The sequence below is a fragment of the Clarias gariepinus genome, chromosome 18, assembly GCF_024256425.1.
Source record: "Clarias gariepinus isolate MV-2021 ecotype Netherlands chromosome 18, CGAR_prim_01v2, whole genome shotgun sequence".
NCBI classification, from domain to species: Eukaryota; Metazoa; Chordata; class Actinopteri; order Siluriformes; family Clariidae; genus Clarias; species Clarias gariepinus.
The window spans coordinates 20,213,891-20,226,061 of record NC_071117.1 but is presented as its reverse complement, the minus strand read 5'-3'; the positions used below and the strand labels follow the sequence as shown (position 1 = coordinate 20,226,061).

At 39.3% G+C, this 12,171-nt stretch overlaps 1 protein-coding gene across 1 annotated transcript; it reads right to left on the bottom strand.

Annotated features, from left to right (window-relative positions):
* Window positions 1-5,321: 5,321 nt before the first annotated feature.
* On the bottom strand, window positions 5,322-10,543 carry LOC128506457 (coagulation factor VII-like). Its single transcript, XM_053476900.1, has 8 exons — window positions 10,462-10,543; window positions 8,391-8,560; window positions 8,151-8,175; window positions 7,943-8,056; window positions 7,709-7,855; window positions 7,500-7,588; window positions 6,628-6,748; window positions 5,322-5,968 (listed from the first exon to the last, which is right to left on the bottom strand). The coding sequence occupies exons 1-8, from the start codon at window positions 10,541-10,543 to the stop codon at window positions 5,421-5,423; spliced, it is 1,296 nt and encodes a 431-aa protein (XP_053332875.1). The 3' UTR covers window positions 5,322-5,420.
* Window positions 10,544-12,171: the final 1,628 nt, after the last annotated feature.

Below are 12,171 nucleotides of genomic sequence, written 5' to 3'. Positions count from 1 at the left end.
TGCTGTCTATGCTGCCAAGCTTAAATCTGAACAGTTTAATAACTTTTATTACAAACGTAAGATTGCTGAATTAACATTGATTAAACAAATTTTCAGCTAGGCATTTTTTCCCAGTGACTTAACTATCACTGTCCCATTTGTTGACTTTAGAGCTGACGTGTGCTTGTCGATCCACTCCAGGTAATTAGACACACGTGTGTAAATGCCATAGTGACCAGGACGGGCACACCCTTTGCCCCAGCTCACAATGCCCAGGAGAAATGTGGTGTTGCCAAAAGAGGTGACAAGTGGTCCACCACTGTCCCCTTTGCATGAGTCCTCCTTGCCCTCTAAATAGCCAGCACAGAACATGTTCAACGTTAACGCAACATTGCTTTCCCTAACACAGTCCTGGGTATGTATACGTGGCACTTTGAGCCTCCGGAGAATTCGTGATGTAGGACCACTCTCAGAGCGTCGTCCCCATCCGCTCACAGTGTGGTAGCGGACCCTCCACAGCTCTCGTTCTGCCATTATCTTGCGAGGGAGGCACACGGGTACGGCATATGTACTGTAGACAATAGGACGGCGGAGACGGAGGAGGGCGATGTCATTATCTGCTGTGGCTGAGATGTAATTGGGGTGCATAAGAATCTGCTCCACTTCGATAGTTTGTTCCGAACCTTCGTTGAAATCAAGGTCATGTTCACCTGGATGAAAAAAGGTGTAAATCGGTGCCTTGACTAAAACTGCATGCTATTAACTCTAAACCCAAAACTTACCTGCCACTATCTTGAGATGCTTCAATTCAGTCTTTTCTAAACAATGAGAGGCTGTGAGGATCCATGTAGGCTTATAGATCACACCACCACAGAACCCCTTTGTACCATGCATCAGCAGGACCTAATGAGGAATTTTTATTTTGTATCAGTATGACATTAAATTGTCTCGTTCTGCTCATGAATGAGGAACAATTAACAATAATGGATTTGAAACCCCTTCAGATAGCTTTCAACGTTCATGTTCATGCCTAGGATTAGCGGTAACTTAAAATCACAGAATAATTGAATTAATGATCACAATATTGAAATAATGGCGGCTCAGTAGCAAAGTGGTTGCACCTCCAAGTTCCGGGTTCGATCCCTGTCTATTTGCATGGAGTTCGCATATTCTCCCCACGCTTAATTTGTTTCTTCCAGGTACTGCGGTTATCTCTCACAGTCCAAGGACATGCAGATTAGGCTAATTGGCAATCCCAAATTGCGAGGTGTTGTATGTGTTCTGCAATGGATTGGCACCTATTGGTACATTGGGTGTACCCCACCTTGTGCCTTAAGTCTCCTGGGATTGGGATCAGTCCCTCTGCGACAATGTATACAGAATAGAGCGGTACAGGCGATGATAATGAATATAGAAATAGACACATGAAACATGTATGGGTACAGTTACTGTAGCTCATGGTATTGGAATATGTCTTGGGAAATCCAATCACAACATAGGTTTTGGGGTAGTTTAGTGGTAAAAATATTGGACTACTAATTGGAAGATTCCATAACCTACCACCACCAAGCTGCCGCTGTTGGGCCAAAATGATAAAATCCAAAAGTAAGTTTGTTCTAAAAAAACACAGGGTGCCTAAGACTATTGCACATATCTTCTTCTATAACAGTGGCCACTGGTATGAATCTCTGTCTTGGGGAATCCAATCACAACTTAACAAGTACAGGTGTGAACAGGATCAACTGTGACTTACGTTTGTTGTAATCTATTAGAACGTCTGTACTAAAAAAAACACAGGGTGCCTAAGACTTTTGCACAGCACTGTAGCTTTCCCTATAACAGTGGCCACTGGTACAGTCACAGGTCATAAGTCATAGGTCTTTGTAGCTAGCCATCCCTTAGCAATGTCAACTTGAATAGATGGATGGATGGATGGATGGAGGTGGTTATTCTTTTAAAATAATATTTCTCGGTGGGTGTTATGATGATGGTGGTGTCTAAAAGTTCTTCAGGTAGGTTGAGATCTAGACAACGAAGGCTATATAGTATGATTTTTATACTCTTGCTCTCAAAAAGACCACTGTGAACAGAATAGGTATAGTTTCATAGTAGTATAATGGTGATCGGTCAGAATAACTTTGTATTGATTTGTACTCTTGCCCCTAAAAGGAAGTTGGACCCTTACCATGCAAGCACTGATAAGACCACTTACATGTCAGAGCCACCAGACCTACTGTAATAACTTACTTTCCATGCTCAGGAAACATGGCAGAACATAGGAGCAGAGGAAAAAAGTAGTACAAGCTATTTGGTACTTTTGCTTTCACAGTTAGAGTTACTGTACTGTATGTCCAAGGAAAACAACGACCATGGGTTTGGATGCACTACACTTGTCTGGTGTAGAACACTTGTCTGGTGCGTTTGCAGAAATTACACATATATACTGTACACATATGGTACATGAATATTATTTACTGTATAAACAAGCTTTAACTTACCTGCCATGGACAGTGTCCTCTAGGACATTCTGCCCCTCCTACTATTCGAGCCCTTTGGTCAGGGTCTCCATTTTTGCTACTGAGGCTGGTATTGAGAAGTGGCACTTTACCACAAGGAAATGTCTCTAAAGAAAAGTGATAAATAAGCACGGTCAAAAAGCTACAAAGTAAAACTTCAAACATTACCCGCGTACAAATTTTTGGTTTTCTTACCATGGGTCAGACAGCTTTGATCATCTGGGCCAAGGAAATACCCGTCTGCACAGGAACAGTTGCGTCTCCCTTTTTCCTCCTCACAAAAATGTTCACACCCCCCATTTTTATCGAGGCAAGAGTCAGGAATAAGTTTAATCACTGGGGAAAAAAAACAAGCAAAATCAAAAGCTTTTAAAAAAGGCTCAGTGGTTTCATTTTTAAATGCAAATTGATATGAGTATCATCTTTTAAACTGCAAAACCTGCAACCTCACTGTGGAATAATATAGTGAAAACAGGTTAATGTGAAATACAGTACTGTGCAAAAGTATTGACCCACTCATCATTTATTTAGAATTTGCATCCAAAGAACCAGACTTTTTCATATATTTTAGTGTATTCTTGACCAACAGTTTTTCATCCTCCTGAAGGATTTTTCTTTCATTTTTGGCTCCCATTTTCAGTCCAATCCCTGTACCTGAGCAGTTTTAGAGGGATGTGTTTTGCTTGTTAAGCCACTTAGCGTCCTATGAATTATTCAAGCAATAGTGCCTTTTAACTTAGGGCATGAACCAGTGAGAAACAGGTGCAGATGATGGCAGATTATCAGGCCGGTGATTAATATAGTGGTGATGGTGAATGCTGAGTGGTTGGAACAGACGAGAGGGGAAATAAGGTTGCTGTAAACAACCAATTTTTTAATTGCACCTTTAGGTGCAAGTGAAAAATTTGCTTCCATTTCTTTAATTTAATCTGCATAATTTAATTAGATTTAATAGATTCATTTAGATTCATTTAGATTTCTATTGTAAAGCACTTTGGATTTCTATTGTAAAGCACTTTGAATCAACTACTATTGTGTTAAACCTGTGCTCTATAAATAAAATTTGACTTGACTTGACTTGACTAGATGCTCAAGACTTTTGCAGAGTACCTGATAGAGTAAGTAAGAAAAAGTTGATTTTACCATGCTCACAGTTTCGCCCGTAAAAACCTGCTTTACACAGGCATGCATATGATTCTTTCATCTGTGTGCAGGTGCCATTGTTCTCACATGGGTTTGTGAGACAGAGGTTTTTAACTAAAAAAAAAAAAAAAAGAGCAAAAAAAAATCTATTCAAACTCAATTCATAAAAAGCATTTATTTGAAAGTTATGGAATTTTCATTCTTGAAATGTTCCTTACCGTTACCATTGTAGTTGTTCCAGAATTCATTCTATAGTGAAAAAAAAGTAAATATTGAACAAGTAAATTCCAGCTGATCGAAGCATTTAGCATTAACCTTCACTTTGTACAGCCTGATTACAGTTGTGCACTAACAATTGGGTTAAAAGACAGGAGACAAACCATGATAGGATTGTTCATTATTTTATCACGTAAGATTTAACCCTTAAAACTCAAAAGATATGTGCTTATATGGAAGCCTTTCCATTGTGTGTTAACAGGGAGGCTTCAGACATCAAACTGTATTTGGGTTTTCGGATAGGACAAAAGTTATCATTACTTTTATAAAGGGTAAATTTTACCATTACCGGAATATGAGAATGAAAATGTAGGACTCTTAAAAAAAAAGAGCTTTTTATTATTATTCATTTGGTCATCGAAACAACTGAAAACAACCCTTTGGGTAGTTGGTTAAAACGAACGAAAATTCAGTTCATCATGTATCATATTTTGTATTGTAAAGCGGATATGGTACTCTATACGGCACAATCCATGAGTATAAATATGTATCCAATCCATGAGTATAAATGACTGATGGCTAAATTATTGGATTTTATTTTTTTTTACAATAAATTAGAAATTTCAAATAATGTCTGAGCTTTATAATATTCTAAGGATCACAAAATGACAAGAATTTCACTGGGTTTCAAACGAAATACTCAAAATCATTAAAACAACCACTACATCCTGCTACGTCATTTGCATGTGTGTTTAAAATACTGACCGTTGCTTCTGTGTGTTCAAACACCTCCCTGGCCTCCTCATAAGAGCATGTCTCCTCTATGCACTCTCTCTCCAGATCGCCCACCTTCAATTCCTCAAACCAACCAGAGTTTGCCCGCTTTATACGAGTCAGGACTCCGTGAGCCACCTTCCTCCTTATAAACACTACAACGTGAAAGGGCCCATGTACAATACACTCGCATATTTGTGTATATAAAGTAAATAACCGCGAGCACGGTAACCTTCATGCATACACGGATACGAGGACCTCACTTACCGTAACTCTGGATACATACCGTATGTTTCAATCAATTTGTCTAATCTGTCTGTGTGTTGTAGTTTGATCATTTTTACCTGAAGCAAAGTGGCAGCAACATAAGCTCATGACCAGACAGAGTAGAAATATGAGTCGCATTTTGGATAGTAGCTGACGTTCTGTAAGACTTTTCGTCTCTCTACGGCTGAAGAGTCCAAAGTCTGGAGACTGTCCACATGAGAGCATAAAAGCCTGCCTCCAGGAGTAAAACTTTAAAGCTCAAAAGCAGAATTGATCAAGCTAACCACAAGGTAAACACTAATACAAGTCCGATATAAAAGCGTGAAGTATCTAATAGCTACATTTATTTTATTAGTGATTGTACAAATGGAATTTACAATTCTTCATATATATATATATATATATATATATATGAAAGTACAATGTTTTACATTGAAGATAATTATCAGTACAATCCTCATTCATTTTTATATCACCAAATTAATTTTTTAAGATGTTGCTTTTAATACACTAGTTTCCCCCAAATTATTCTGTAGCCATTGTGTTCATGATCCACTCCACAAACACTGCTACACGAGTATAGACGCCGTACATGTCTGCGCGGGCACAGCCTTTCCCCCAGCTCACTATACCAGTCAAAAACCATATTTTGTTGTACTGGGTGACCAGTGGCCCTCCACTGTCCCCTTGACAGGAATCACGTTTTCCTTCCTTAAAGCCAGCACACAGCATGTTGTTGGTCAGGTTCAGACCCGAGTGCGCCCGGCACTCCTCGAGTGGCACCCGGGGTACTTGTAGTCGCTGGAGCACATCGGGCTGAGGTCCGTGCTGAGAGAGCCGGCCCCAGCCGCTCACAACAGAGTTGCGCACCGTGCTTAGTGTGCGGAAAAACGTGCCTCGTGCAGAAGGAAGGCAAATGGGTATGACGTATTTGCCTAGTGTTATGTTCTCGTGCAGGCGTAGAAGTGCAATGTCAGCATCAGTGATCGTGTGGTTATAGAGAGGATGGATTAATACTTTGGACACACTTCTAATCTGCTCCGTGTCCTCTATTACAGCAAGGTTGTGTTCACCTGAAGGAAATATTAAGATGTTAATGTTAGTCTCTGATATACACTATATGGACAAAAGTACTGTATTTGGCCAAGCTTGGTAAGTGTTGAATCAAGTGTTTCAATTAGACCCTTTATCTCCAGTCTTAATGCTTCAGCATACCAAGACATCATGGACAATGCTCATCTTCCAACTTTGTGGTAACAGTTTGGGGAAGACCCTTTTCTATTCCAACATGACTGTGTCCCCATGCACAAAGCAAACACTATAAAGACATGGTTTGATGAGTTCATTGTGGAAAAACTTGACTGGCCCTAACACAGAGCCCTGATCTCAACCCCATCGAGCACCTTTGGGAGATTGCAAGCCGGACCTTCTCGTCCAACATCAGCGCTTGACCTTATAAATGCTTTACAGAATGAATGGACACGAATTCCCACAGAAACACTCCAAAATCTTGTGGACAGACTTCCATTAAGAGTGTAAGCTGTTATACATTGGCTGCGAAAGAAGGACCAACTCCATATTGAAGTGTATGTATTTGGGTACCATGTCTGTACAATTGCAGGTTTGACCAAATACTTTTTTTTCCCCATATAGTGTACTATGTTCTACTATGTAAAGAGAGCGAACTAAATCTATGAAGGAGTAGTTTATTAATATTCTTGAAAATTCTTACCTACTGTCACTTGTAGTTGGGATGAGTCTAACTGCCAGACGCAGTGAGCTCCTGTTAGGATCCACTCATTGTTTAGAATAACTCCTCCACACTTATACGCACCAGCATACATAAGTAATGCCTTAAATACATAAAAGAGCAGAGAATGGAAATACCCAAAGGATGTACTTTAACTTTTTATAGAGCACTTGGACTTTTTTACTCACACACTCATTCACTCATCGTCTATACTGCTCTATCCTGTATACAGGGTCACAGGGGCATGAGGGGTGCCAATCCATTACCAGGCACCACGCATACAGTACACATACACTTACTTTCTTATTCACACACTGGACAATTTGGAACGCCAATTAGCCCAATCTGCATGTCTTTGGACTGTGGGAGGAAACCAGAGTACCCGGAGGAAACCCACCAAGCATAGGGAGAACATGCAAACTTCATGCACACACAGACCCCAGGCAGTAGAACCTGGACCCAGGCAACAAAATTACACTCACTCATCTTCTATACCGCTTTATTCTGTATTCAGGGTCGTGGGGACCTTAGGCTTAGGACACAAGGCAGGGTACACACCCTGGACAGGGTGCCAATCCATCGCAGGGCACACACACACACACACTATAGGCAATTTGGAAACGTCAATTAGCCTAACCTGTAGGAGGAAACCCACCAAGCACGGGGAGAACATGCAAACCCATGCACACAGAGACATGAATCAAACCTGGCCGGGAATCGAACCCGGACCCTGGAGGTGCAAGGCGACAGTGCTAACAACTACACCACTGTGCTGCCGTGACAAAAACCTTCCTTTAAAATTTCAAGACTATTCAAACTTTTTTCTTTTGAGTATCCAAAATCAAACCACTTACCTGCCAAGGACACTGTCCTTTAGGGCACACTTGTCCTTTAACAATCCTAGGCCCAAATTGTACCACCGGTTTTCCACATGGAAAGGGTACTAAGGAAAAAATTAATAATATGGTTACTTTAAAACTGTTATTGCTATTGGGTCAGATGATATAGAGGATTTACACACCATATCCTCATATATCCTCATTTCAATGACACCAAAACCCACCTTGCGACACACAGGATCTGTTATCAGGCGCCAATTTGTAACCAGTAGCACAGTGACACGGATGGACTGAATCTTCTGTCTCTGTGCAGAAGTGATCACACCCTCCGTTCTTATACAGACAGTCGTAAAAAGTCTGCGGAAGCGTTTCTGTCGGGTCACCGACGACACTGTTATGAGTTTTGATGTAAAGTACCTGGCAGTCAGTACAGACGTGATTTGTTTGTACTGTGTTACCTTTGTCGCAATGTCGTCCCTGGAATTTAGGTGGACATATACAGATATAAGTGTTCCCCTGACTGACACAAGTGGACCCGTTGGCACATGTTTCAGGTTGACAGTGGTCCACTTCTGCAGAAATGATAACAGAGCCAGTCCAATTCAAAGCCGACACATGTAGATCTCATTTTATGAACTTTTCCTAACAGGTAATGTACTACAGTACCTACGTACTTCTTCCAGAACTCCTCCTGAAAAAAAAAAGCCAAACTAATTTAAAAACATTTAACATATTTTACTCAATTCCTTTAGTTTCAGTGGTGTTATGCTACACAAGACATGGCCTGGAAAATTCCTTTGCTTGGTCTGGCTAGCTAGCAGCTGCAAAAACACAGGCTGAAGGGGTCAAGCTGTGAGCCTCCCATGCCAAGCTATCAGCAGGGTTGATTATATAAGCTTAGCCCACCAATTGCTCAGGCCCTGGAAAGATCTCCTTGGCCTCCTCGTACGAGCATTTCTCCTCCACACACTCCCTCTCCAGATTTCCTAGTCTCAGCTCCTCCATGAATGAGTTGGCACGCCGATAGCGATGCAGCAACATCTGGCTAGCTTCAGATCTTCTTAGGAACAGTGGCGCTGAAATGCCATGAATGAAATTAGTTCATGAAATATATTTATCTATTTATCAAAAGTTATCTATTTATCAAAAAATACCTCTACATGCATGAGGGGCGTTCAAGCCAAACTGGGACTTTTGATTGTGCAGAGTAACAGAAGACAATTATAAGAGTAAAATCTTTATTTCACCGTATAATCCACTATAATACACTAGTGATTCACTAGTGCTTGGATACCACGAAGGTAGAAGGTTTTCTAAGTACGCCAGAGCCACGATTGGACTGCCGGCTTCGTGTCCAAAATGGTGGCCTCCTCTTTCAGATGTCAGATGCGTCTCTTCTGCAAGTTGGTGACAAGTAATGCGTCAATTTTTTAGGATCAGCTGTTCTATTTGCTGACTGTCCGTGATCGTCATTCATGGACGTACGGGTTTCTTTAAAAACTACTTTACCTAAGAGCCCCATGACCGTACTGTGCAAATGTCAATCAGTTCTATGCCTTCATTCACAAGAAATTTGATCAGTCCCAGTTTGACTTGAACATGTTTTGTATCAGATATGCACATTTAAAGCGTTTTGTAAAAACATTTCTGGCAATCAGTAACTATTAAAAGACATAGAACCACTCCTCTTCAAAAGTATTGGAACACAAAATGTAATTCTTTTGTTTATGCTATACACTAAAGACATTTGGTTTTAAGGATAGATCAGAATATATATATATTCTGATCTATCCTTAAAACCAAATGTCTTTAGTTGCAGTTTTCATATATAAACTGCAATTGTTGCAGTTTTCATATATATATATATATATATATATATATGAAAACTGCAACAATTGACAACAGAATCATTGTGATGTCAGCTGTGACATCACCAGCAACATCCATCGACATGGCAGGGGGGAAGTACTATATCACAATCCAATGCTTGAAGAAGACTTGAGATCAAAAATATAGCATTCGCACCACAAGACGTGAACTCATCCAGGTTGCAATCAAAACGCAAAAGGAAAAGAAAGGATCTGCTAATAATCCACAACTTATGACCTCATCGTCTGTACCTTTTTATCCTGTGTACAGGGTCACAGGGGGTCTGGACCCTATCCTAAGAGACTTAGGGCACAAAGCGGCATACACCCTGAAAAGAGTGCCAATTCATCTCAGGGCACACACACACACACACAGAGTGGGCCATTCGGGAACGGCAGTTGACCTAATCTGCATGTCTTCGGACTGTGGGAGAAATCCAGAGCACCTTGTGGGGTACCGAGGTGGGAATCAAACCCAGACCCTGGAGGTGCAAGGCGACAATGCTAACCACTAAGCCATCGTACTAATCTTTAATCTTTAACTTATGAAGGTATGAGCAAAGTGCATTTCAAAGTCTACAAAAATATTGTTTCGTATTTTACAGGAGTTACTACAGTATATTTACAAAACACAAACATGTCCTGTTTAAACAGGAGAAATGAAGCTGACCCAAAACAGACTGGCTAAGTCAATCACCAGACATTTCCCAAGGTCAGCAGCATTTCACTTCCTGACGAGGAGGAAATGAGAAACCCCCCAAAAAACAAACACCAAATGGAAAACCAACTAATTATAGTTGTTTAATTGATTAAACTATTCCAATACTTTTGCTCGTCTAATATTTAAGTGGTCTGACACAAAATATGGTATGATTTATATCATTTGTTTAATACAACATAATGTAATAAAACATCTAAATGAAAATAATAAAAACTCATCCCATATTTAACAGAAATAATCTGCCTGGTTGATCCAATACTTTTGGACAGGCCCGGAAATCCATAAATATCAGTAAGAGATCAGCAAAATGACATTTTTAGATAATTATGACCTTAAATTGTGTACTTGTCCTACCTTTGTCCGAACAACCTGGCTAGTAACATCTTACCTGCTGGAACCCCATAGCAGGCTGGGATACACAGTAGTGAGATGAAGAGGACGAGATTCATTCTACACGAACCCGACTCCATTTTAGGTCTAACACTTTTGATCAAAGTTCAACCTGCAAACTCGGGTCTGAAAAACAACAAAAAAAGGGTTTGACTTTAGGATGAAATAAAAAGCTTTAGACTTAGCAGTACAGTAGGTGGTGCCATTGTGAGCTGTTGTATATCATACAATGTGCTGTGGTTCTGTAACACTGTAACACCTGGATCACTTGGATTTCAGGATCACATGGAATACTGGCTGCTACCTTAATAATATCTTTATATAATAAATTCAGTGGTACGTCAGTTATTTTGTGCTTAAGATTCGACTTTATGTTCGAATCGTTCCACTTACACCCACTCACAAAAGTGAGTACACCCCTCTAATTTCAGCAAACATTTTAGTATATTCTCTCAAAGGACAACACTATAGAAATAAAACTTGGATATATTTTAAAGTAGCCGATGTGCCGCTTGTATAACAGGATAGATTTATTGTCCTAACTCAACATGCAGACATTTCGAGAAGCACACAGTATGGTGATGAGACTCTTCGATGCAGTATGATGTCCATGAATGAATCCTATTGGAGGTGGCTCGGGGCCCACTGCAGGTTATGGAACGCCTGATTCTTGAAAATTGCCAAAGAGACACATGTCTGTGGGAACTGTACACACAATCATTCACCAAATAAATACCAAAGTACAGTCTTGACCTTGCTCAAAGCCATTTTCACATGTTTGGGGAATTAAAGAAGTTCCTGGGAGGCCAGCGTTCCAGATGTGACACAGGCTCCCGGAAAATTTTCCTTTGTGATGGTATCCAAGCACTAGTGAAACTCTGGGATAAGTGCTTTGGAATTGTATAAAGAAATAAAGGGAGTTACTCTTAAACTGAGTTCTATTATTCTGCTTTGACCCCAACTCCTGCTACCCCTGACCACATTACAGTGTAGTATCATACAGCTGAGCTTGCAAGTTTGTATAAAATATGACAATCCAAGATTTTTAAACGAAAACCATCAGCATGTTGTTAAAACCAGTGCTTCAATGTTATTTTTGTTGCGAAAGATGTCAACATTGTTAATAATCACACATTTTCATGTAAATAGTTTATTAACCTTTCAGTTTATATATAGATATTTTTTTCATTTTTTGTTATTTATTATTATTATTATTATTTATTAATATTTTTATAAAATATAAATAAATAATAATATATAAAAATATTTAATATATATATATATATATATAAATATATTTTATATATATAAATATATTTTATATATATAAATATATATTTATTTCCCTATATATAATTGGACTGAGAATTTTTAACTCCACTGTATGTTGGCATGGTTTAAGCTATATGCACTTACATCTACTATAATGTATCTTATAATATACATCTTGTACAGTATGCACTGTTTATGGGATTTCATTAAAACGATGCACTACAGTATACATGTACAGTAGATTTACATGTGATATATATTCAGAAAAGTATTTAGAAATCATACAGTAGATACAACAGTAATCAACACTAAATGGTTAATTAATACCTATTCATAACCCTAATATGAACAGCATATTTAAATACATGGTTACGGTATTTCATGGCTTGAGGATATATTCACTACTATGAATCATCCAGTCAGTAGATTAGAACAT

What these genes read in the sequence shown, in the direction of transcription:
- LOC128506457 (XM_053476900.1), bottom strand. Translation starts at nt 10,543, where the DNA reads ATGGAGTCGGGTTCGTGTAGAATGAATCTCGTCCTCTTCATCTCACTA. An exon ending in GGGACGACATTGCGACAAAG is followed by an intron (nt 7,856 to 7,942) that starts GTAACACAGTAC and finishes GTGACCCGACAG; the next exon opens with AAACGCTTCCGCAGACTTTT. An exon ending in AAGGACAGTGTCCTTGGCAG is followed by an intron (nt 6,749 to 7,499) that starts GTAAGTGGTTTG and finishes TATGTATTTAAG; the next exon opens with GCATTACTTATGTATGCTGG.